Below are 10,381 nucleotides of genomic sequence, written 5' to 3' on the forward strand. Positions count from 1 at the left end.
AGTAATAAATGTTATTTGCAGTTAACAATTTTCTTTTTTCTTTATTACAATATTTATGGCAAGACTAGGTATACCTAATGTTGAAAAATATAAAATTCATAAATATATCGAATATGCACCTTCTAACATAAACCAGTGTTGAAATTTGTTTGTATACATATTGATACTTTTTACTTATTACATTTAAACCTTGGCTATAAAATTCCTAATAAGTAGTTACTTAAGTATATGTAGGTATAATTGAAAGAAAGACAATATAAGGCATAATAAACTTTATTTAAGGGCTACCCCCTTAAAGTACGAGGATATGAATATTGAATATGTAACAAAGAAATCAGTCCAGGAGATTGCCTCACCTTTCTTACACTTCTTCTGTATTGTCTTGGAGCGTTCGCAGCTCGCTGGATCGCCTTTCTTCAGAGTCAGAGTTCTTGAGCGGACATTTGTTTTAGGGTCACAATCGGACCAAGAACCTCTGACGTACCGGCAAGTCTCTGTTATTCAATTACATAATGATGTAGCCTTAGGTTTTTTCATTTTCTTATTTAAAATGAACAAGACTTTTGTTTAGGTATTGATGAATATTGAAATAACAGCATTAAAAAGAATAACTTTTATTGTGGGAGTCAAGCATGCTTCGGCACGAATTGGGCCAGCTCGCACCGGGGAAGTACCACATCCCCACAGAAAACCGGCATGAAATAATAGCTTGCTATCGTGTTTCGTATCATGAGCGAGGGAGCCGGTGGCCTACCTAATAAATCATAATGCTTAGAGATACTTTAAACTCTGAAATGATTTTTTTTAATATAAAAAAAAAAAACTAAGAAGCACCAGTATTGGGCAGTATTATCCATTACTGTATTTAATTATAATCCCCTCAGAAAAGTATTAAAAAAGGTTAATTAAAATAAAATGCCTTCAAAAGTAATTTCACCGAAATCTATTCGCTTCTTAAAATGATATTGCAAGATAAACGCTTCAGACACATGCGCTCGGGCCCCTCGTGGATTTATTTTGAGAATCCGACGAAACTTTTGAAATAAAATAACAAAACTTTCAACAGAAATGTGGCAGATGCAAAAACAAAAGAAGTTAGAAGGCCGCACCCAAACAACACATGCAACCAAGGAATGCAACTTCCTTTATAAATTCCTCTTTTTTTTGTGTCACAAATGTGTTCGTTTCAACTTTCTACTCTATGCGGAATTTCTTTGACTACTATGAATATATTCTACACCACCGAAGCGAAAATAAACCTATGTTTTGGTTAAATGTGAAATATTAGTAGCTAGAATGTTCCGTTATTTTTGGTTAAAATATTTACGTTTAGAATATTTACCGTAGCTCGCCGTTGTTATTATTTGCTGCCGCTATTTGTATCTAAGAAATAATGATCAATATCGGAAACAAAAACATTAAAAAACTATAAACGTTTATTTATTATGATGTAAAAACTATTTTTTAAGCGTAGATACGTAGAACTACACTGGACCAAAATAAAATACTGATATATTACTATCTACACGCGTTGCATTTGTATTTATCATATAAACTATAAAGCAGAAGGTTGGAATAACGTATTCATAGGATATATAAAAAACCTGTCAAAAGGCCTACGCTCGACTTTAAACACCTTGTAACATATAAATCAAGTTACTAATTCTGGTTCAAGGTATTCGGTGTATTGATATAGCCCAGCTTACAACATGATACATCTCTAAATTATCATCTCTGCTGCAGCGAGCTTGTAATAACTTCCAACAATATCTAAATAAACAAACACGTAGTATAAAGGGTACAAATGCACCGGGAAGCATCACTGGCCGCTTTGAAATACTAACCTCTATTTTTAGCGCCCCTTTCATTACGAATGAGTACTTCATGGTCGCCCTCTTCCCATATTTCGCCGTCGGCAAATACCGCTGAGACAGACAGCACAACCAACCCGGCTATCAGCCATCCCCAATGTTTATTCTGGAACAAAGAATATCAATATAATATTGACATTTTCACAAACTGTAATACAGTTGTCCCAGACAGTTACTTATAGATATATACTTATGTACTTTATACTTCACAGACAAATAAGATTTATAAAGGGATTGCAATTAAACTTCATTGGAATTTTTCATTCGTTAACACATAATACTTCGTATTAAACACATTAAGACAATAAACTGATACACAAACTCTTCCGATCCAAGCATTTGCAAAAAGAAACATCGAAACGTTTTTAATATAAAAAGTATCTAGGCGAATTATATACTATACTTTAAAAATGCAAGTACCTATTCATTATAATATTTGACCATTTTGTATAACCAATAGGAAATTTCGAGGAAAATTTTGAGGAAATTTCCTAGTCTATAGAAAAATTACACGGCTGGTGCACCCATTGTTTAATTCGGGCGAAGAAACTCCACAACGGCGAATATTACAGACACAAATGTTGTAAATTGATTTAAAATTTTTTAAAGTAGAAGTAGTAGGAATGATACATAGATACATGAAGAATAGTATCTGTCTTACTACTTTGACTTGCCTGACACCGACTACAAATAGATGAGTGAGTAGCCTTTTAATCGAGTATAAAAATTGATTTTTCTCTTTTGAGAGCTTATTTGTAATTTGATTTGTTTTGAGGTCGGTTTAATTGTTTGATTTAAAATTATGTTGTTTGTTAAAAAGCATTAAATTAATAAATTACCATTCATTTCTTAAAAAACGAATATCTTGCCATGTACTATTATATTATTTTATAGCGATCTATATTTACTAATTTATTAAAATGTATAATTTGTGAAATAGGTATTTATTTATAGAAAATAAACGGCGGTAATCAGCAGTCTAAACAAATTTATGCAATTTAAATTGTGCCAAAGATATTGGGTTCCTGCCCACTTAACAATTTAAAGCCTTAGAAATCTTAAAAAAACTGAATTATTACTTGATATTATCAAATTCTTTCTTTTCTTAAAATTCTTTTCAATACACTTATCCCAAAGAAAATCTGTTAAATTTCAGGTTATCTAGCTATTTTTAAGCCCCTTATGTCATAACGTAACATAGACTGCTAGACGCTAACCGCGTCATGTTTATGAGAAGCTAAAGGCTAAAGTAGAGGACTCGTAAGTCAAGAGGTTCACACACTGTTTGCAAAAAAGAAAGATACATAAGTAGATGCATAAGTTCGCATAGCTGCATTGCTTTGAAGTTCGCATATGCACATGTGGTTACACTGGCGTGTCCAATTATATTACATACTCCTTTTTCATGCGTCAGAAAACAAGCTGTTTTTTGTTTTAATTTTTTGTTATGTTCGCTGCAATATTATGTTCAGACGTAAAAACTGTTTTGGAAAGCATATGCATTTAACGGGGTAATGAAATCAATGCTTTGTGTCTGCTTTGCCAATCGTCTAAATTCATTCGTTTCATAAATGTAAACGAAATTTAAATGTTTTTAAATAGCACACATTTACCCTTTCGTTTCGTTCAATCCACGAATCGTGGTTAGTATTTAACAAACATTAATGCGTAGAATGAATATTTCATGAAACATAACAATACTTGAAATTGAATAAACACGCTTCGTTTTTGTTCACGTAATTGTTACGGTCGATTTGAAATCATTTTTGGACATTAAGCAATATTGTTTCATGTAACTACAATAATGATTATTGTAAATTAAAATGTTCAAGAAAATATTTCTTTTATCTATTCATCGCAATTTAAGAAATGAAAGCTCTTTTGTGCTTATGAACGTCGTGACAATGATCCTAGTGGGAGTGTATTTTGTGAAAATAGTTAAAATTTGGATTAAAATGCACGCTTCGGCACTAATTTACTCCTTGTCCCTTAATCCCCTCAATCCTTAGTTATCCCCTTTTGCGGAGGCCCTGCTTCTGCAAAGGCGGTAGTAATCGCTTACCATTTAGGGAACCGACTGTCCAATTAATCATAAAAATAATGTCGTAAATCGCATTTAAAATCCAACACAAAGTTATTTTTAGTTTATTAATATGTAGTAGACACCTTAAACAAATAAGAAAGCACCTAATATATTGCTGTTTATGAAATGATCGTAATATATCACTTATATCGGTCTTAAATAAATTATCGCTCTATAATTAATAACACTTCATTGAAGTTATATCCTTCACTAATTAGCTATATTGATAAAAGAACATATGATGACAAAACATCCATTTATAGGTGTTGTTATTGTCACTTAGGAGATAATATTTTTGTGATGTCGTCGACACTATTGTTTATTATAGGATATTACTGGCGCCATTTCTAAAATAAACTTGTTAAGGGTCACTTCGTTCAAGTGACCTCAGATAACGCGGCTATCATCTCGTTTATTTATTTATAAATACTAATAATGTGCCTTGCGTTCCTCGGATGTATTTAATTAACAATGTCAAGTTCTTAATTTTATCATTTCTAGATGTATTATCAATTATGTAAATCCATTAATAGTCTTTTTTGTTGAATTATAATCCTTGACCCAAACTCCCGGCAATTGAAATTGAACTCAAAACCATAGGAATGCACACTGGCAGCTTAACAGCGGATTGAGCCTAGCATATTTCAATCTCGATAACAGTATTGATTAAATCGTGGAACGCAAAACAAAAACTTGGAGAAGCTGCATTCCACGAAAGTCGCATAAAATCCTACGTACATGATATTGAAAATATTGAATCCCGCGGGATAGAGCGAGATAGATTAAACCGTATAAGTTACGGAACAATATTTGTGCCGTCCGAGAAGACACCGGAGTGAAGAGATCGCGCAAAGTTGAGCTTTGTATAATATATTATATGCTGCTCCCGCCGCGAGTCGCGACCCGCGTTGTTGCGGAATACTGCGCATTAATTGACTACACTTATTAAGGGAATTCAACCGCCATTTTACATTTTTTAATAGGCATCGATAAAAAAATAACCACATTAAAATATTAAAAAATATGTATATTATTTCTTTCGCAGTCAAAAAATATAGCTGTATAAAAAGCTATTCGAGAAAAAAAACGAACATAAAAAGCATCGTCACTGCAATTCGGATATTCTAATAAAAAAAAAATAGACATCACAAAAACAAAACAAAATAAAGATTGCAAAAATATAAGAAGTTAATGACACTGCCTAATTAAGTATCTTACCTCCATATCGCAAGGTGTCGCTAGCTAGCTGTGTACGGTCGTGCGGCGGCGGCGGCGAACGGGACACGAGTGTGGACGGTCGTGGAAGAGCTGCCGCGCCTAGGACGCTCGCCTATTGATCCGTCTATACAGGGACTACTCTCCTGCCTGCTCCTGTACACACCCGCCCTCCGCCTCTCTATCTATGGATGGGCAAGATTTATCGTCTTTTCCGGGAATGACCGGATTTCCTTACCAGTAGAGTCACTTCTGTTTTGTGAAATTGAACCGCAATGTTTTTATGCACACATCATTGCGTTTGTTGACTTCTAAAACAATACGTAAGAGCTATAAGTATGCATTATACATATATACGAGTAGTCAGATAAAATAGCCAAGCTGAATAATGTTGTTTGTAGTGATTGTTAAAGACGAAAGCAATATCGACTATAATCACTATCTACAATAATAATCGATTCACAAAGCACCCCTAAAAGCAGAGATTTACAGAGTTCGTAGGATCTTGTGTTTGAAGATTTAATTAACATTATAGTTACTCTATACTATACTTAATTTTACCGACTCGTTGTTAAATTCGCAACAGACATTCCATTCTAAAGCACATAAATTCCATTTTAAATACACTAACAACTGAATACTGGTAAATGCATCTCGTTTTTGTTTATTTTAACATCACCTTAATTCAGTAAAATAAACAATTAGCTAACTAAATAAAGTGAAATCACTAATTAACTGTTTATTAATGCTTGCAATGCATACGAAAATATTTATTTTTTATGTGGTTTGTTATGGAGCAGGGATTAATTCGGTCATTATGAATAATGACGTACAAAACTACAATAAATAATGTCGAAATATTTACTGTTAAACATCATCATGTTCTTACTACGTATAACTTTTTAAGGAGAACCCTTTTTTACTGTGTGAATTATAATGTAAGGTTTATAATAAATATAATTATAATATAGTTTCGATATATTTAGTAATTTGATTAAAAGAATGATCGTTAAATTACTAACAGTGTTTCGAAAAAAACAATCCTCATTCAAAAAGGATTTGTCAAACGATATGAATAGATTTATGAGATTTATTTAAAGTAAAACTCCTACATGTTTAAACTAGGCACCTCTTTCATTTACACTGTTTTTAACATCTTTATATTATTTTCAAGCGTGTGTTTTTGGCTTATTATTTACACTATATTTAATCATTAAAAGGGACAGGATATATAGTGTTGTCTTGTCTTAAATCTACATTGTTAATGAAACTAAGTTGTTATAGTAATGCGTAATTATTGAACTATACAGCAAATTTGATAATTTTAATCCGCACCGTCAAATTGCTCACTCATTAAAGTTATTATGTAAAATGACTAATTAATCACTTTGCTCGTGACAACCGTTTGCAGTGAACTGCTCATTTAATTAAATTAGAAAAATAAGCCTTTAGAAAATATTTCAAAGGAAATTGCATAATTTCATGTGATATAATATATCGCCAGCTGTGATCGCTGGTAATTAAAAATTTCTTTAGAAAATGGAGATACTTTTTTGGTTACCTTTTCAATTTAGTTTTAATAGCATGAATCGTGATATCATTATAAAAGATAGCTTAGGAAGCCCTGTGTTTGAATGAACATTTTCTTTACTCTTTTCTCTACAAAATGTCTCTGTTGATATTTTAATTCGTTCCTTTTTCAGTCGTTTTTCCTTCGTTTAAGTTACCTGCATACGATAAAGATGTGCATTACATTTAAGTAAAGAATTTCATAAATATTTTTTTAAAAGATTTAATTAAATTTTATACGAGAATGCTTTATTTCTAATGTTTAAACAAACAATATGTTTGTTATACACGTCGTCATATAGAAATGATGTAATTAGGAGAATGCGCCAAATTTCATGCACATATATTCAAGTAATACACCAAATGGTAGGACGCAGTTCCTATTCACTATCACAATAGATACAAAGCGTCTATTATACACTAATGAAGACCTCCGCGTATTATACACTGTGTTGCCCAGTTATGTGATTTCTATGACTTAATAATCTCTGTTAACTAAGCTTTCAATGCATTCAATTCCTCGTAATATATAATATTGTAATAGAGAGGAAATTTGTGTTTTCAAATGTGGATTGTGTGTGCGAATGCACACTGGTATCGAAAATTCTTTCAGCGTTAGAAGCTGCATCTCACTGACACGAATTAGGTTATTCACTTACCACGGTTAATTAAGTTAGTAAGTACTATAGTGCTCGTTATTCGTGCCCTTTCATAACTTCCGAAAAACAGCTTTTTACTCGAATATCAAGACTAATAAGTATATAATATATATGCGGGTGCAGTGTTTTCATATGCGTGTTCGTTATTCGCGTCGGTATTCGCACGAATATGTAAACAACTATAAATGAGTTTTCCTATTAGGTATATGTAGGTATTGTACTTAATACTTAGTACAGATTTTAGCTCCAATGTAAGAGTTGGGCACCAATAGGGCCATCTCTCACCAGGGAAGTGCCACAGAAAACCGGCGTGAAATAGTACCATGCTACTGTGTTTCGTACATTGAGTGGGGTAGACGGAGGTCCGTTTCTTTTTCTCTTTCTTCTCAACCCATTCCTTCTTTCCAATCGTCAATTCTTTCGCGGTACGATATGGGCGGTCGCTTGTCATCAGGCGAATCATCGGCGCAGTTTACTGCTTTTGGAATAAAAAAAGCTCAATCCACAACAATAAGAATCCAGGAAGTGAACAAAATGTTCTCATAAGATTTTTTTACATTATTAGTTTGTTAGATTTCCCCGATTCTCCTGAAAATTATCATTACTTTCTGACTTGATGGTAATGGACTCTCGGAATTTACCCTTTCGAGGTAAGAAATATTTTTAAAATCGGTTCACAGTCGCCGAAAAAGTCACTGAACCCATAAAAAAAGATTATGTACAGACGAACACAGAACTATTTGTAAGTCAGTTAAAAAGTAAAAAAATGAGATGGGTGAAACCGCGGGATATGGCGAATCAATTAAATATTTCATTCTTAAATCAGGCTAATCAAGCTACACAGCTTGATGGTAATTGGTATGTACTTGATGTTTATACCATTTTTATCCCTTTTTTTATTAATTTTGAATATCAAGAAGCGTACAAATTCTTATCAATTTGTCCACACAACATTTCAAAACATAAATATCTACTAGCATTTAGTTCTATTTACTTCATTGTTATTTTATGTTGTGTAGGTATTTCTTTACTTTTCAATAAATACAGAGCTATAAATCTTAACTCGTTAATGAAGTAAGATGTTGTTTTCAAACATTCGAATTGTTATTGTAATAAAGTTCGCTGGCGTTACCAAGGCTTAATGAATACCTACTAATCCTATAATAAATATTTACAGTTTTCTAACTGCCATGAACAAATGGACGGGTTTCTACGTTATTGGTATTATTTTTGTTACTCTAATTAATTCTAAGTGTTATTATAATATTATATAATCCATTTTACATAATTCTACCGGGAATGATTAGGCGATTTATTTTTAGCGTTCATAGCAATTGTAAGTCATGGAAGAGAGCCTTTTAAAGCCCGGGACGGCTCATTACCGTTTCTCGTGAGTACTCATCAGCCTTTCAATAGATTTAATGTAGGAATCGTGGAAACAAAATGGAAGCCACACATTTCGTGGAATTGAAAATAGGAACAAAATCTCAGTGGCCAGAATTTTGAGTAGAGGTTTAAAATACATTTTTTTTTTATTTAAATTTAGTTTTTAACAATTATTTTATAAGATATAACAAATATGTGAATTTTTAATATTATAAAGCTTAAGAGTGTTTGAATTTTTGTGTAATGGCTAATCACATTACTTTTGAAATGGGTGATTTCAAATCTATAGATTTCTATGTGTTCTTTTCGAATTTCTACATTGACATCCCGTAATTTCTCCACTTACATCTGATGTATGAAGACATCTCCTACCCGAATCAAAATATACAGGGACAACATACAGTAAAGAAAATTTCAAATACTTGTTGGCAAAATGTTAGTACATTTTTTTGTAAAATAATATATGATTTGATTCTTTATTGTATATCATTATTATTTCATTATTTGCGACAAAATCATTTGGCTTGGGGCTTCCACTCTTTAGTTTATTCCGATGTATTTTACATTTATTAGCAACTGACATTTAAATAAAAACCTGGTGAAAATTTGCGTTTGGCGTTGCAAATCCAACATTCAATACTATAGAATTTGATTTCCGAATCTTTCAATACCTGTTCAAGCGTTCATGTCATTCTTATTTTGAATTAATGACAAAAAAAAAAATACTTTGACTTTTTATAGTCAAATTGTATTTCGACTCCAATTTCCCTACTACTCATTACAATTACTGACTTATTGTTAAATTTAAGCATTTTTCGAATTAGTAAATATTTCTTTTATAAAATAATTAATTTCCTATTTCATATACTTCTAGATGTATAATCCTACTAATATTATAAATGCGAAAGTTTGTAAGGATGTGTGTGTATAAACATACACTACTACACGTTGCTCTTTCACGCAAAAACTACTGAACCGATTGCAATGAAATTTGGTACGTAGACAGCTGGACAGTAGGAATAACATTTAGGCAACTTATTATCCCGATATTCCTACGGGATACGGACTTACGCGGGTGAAACCGCGGGGCGTAGCTAGTAATCCATATTTCGAATCTGTTCTAAATCGACCGATTCGCGTCGAATATTATCTCTCCCTTTCCATGAAATTCCATCTTCTCTCCTGCACATCTATCGTAATGATAAAATCCAAAGGTTGAGCTACCACAGTGCTAGACTTATTTATCTAGATAAATTTTTTGAAAAAGATTATTTCAACCTTAAAGAATGGAATAAATGTAACTCTCTTACGATCGCCGTTTCCGCTCCATGAAGAGAACACTTTAATCTATACTAATATTATAAAGCTGAAGAGTTTGTTTGTTTGTTTGAACGCACTAATCTCAGGAACTACTGGTCCTATTTGAAAAATTCTCTCAGTGTTAGTTAGCCAATTTATTGAGGAAGGCTATAAGTTATATATACCACGGTCGAAGCCGGGGCGGACCGCTAGTATGAAATAATACCAATGCTTAAAGCGTTTATACAGAAACGTGCCGCGTCTGCCATCAACCTACTTGCTATTACTTATTGTTGTCT

At 32.5% G+C, this 10,381-nt stretch overlaps 1 protein-coding gene across 1 annotated transcript in view; it reads right to left on the reverse strand.

The window, feature by feature from the left end:
- The window catches only part of LOC119835650, a 7,715-nt gene extending 2,388 nt beyond the window's left edge, over positions 1-5,327 (reverse strand). Inside the window, exons 1-3 of the mRNA XM_038360605.1 lie at positions 5,173-5,327; positions 1,845-1,977; positions 357-494 (exon numbers count right to left, since the gene is read on the reverse strand). Of these exons, the coding sequence (XP_038216533.1) occupies positions 357-494; positions 1,845-1,977; positions 5,173-5,178 (277 nt within the window). The 5' untranslated portion in view covers positions 5,179-5,327. The remainder of the gene's footprint in view (positions 1-356; positions 495-1,844; positions 1,978-5,172) is intronic.
- Between the last annotated feature and the right edge of the window lie 5,054 nt (positions 5,328-10,381).

Source organism: Zerene cesonia, chromosome Z (genome assembly GCF_012273895.1).
Source record: "Zerene cesonia ecotype Mississippi chromosome Z, Zerene_cesonia_1.1, whole genome shotgun sequence".
NCBI classification, from domain to species: domain Eukaryota; kingdom Metazoa; phylum Arthropoda; class Insecta; order Lepidoptera; family Pieridae; genus Zerene; species Zerene cesonia.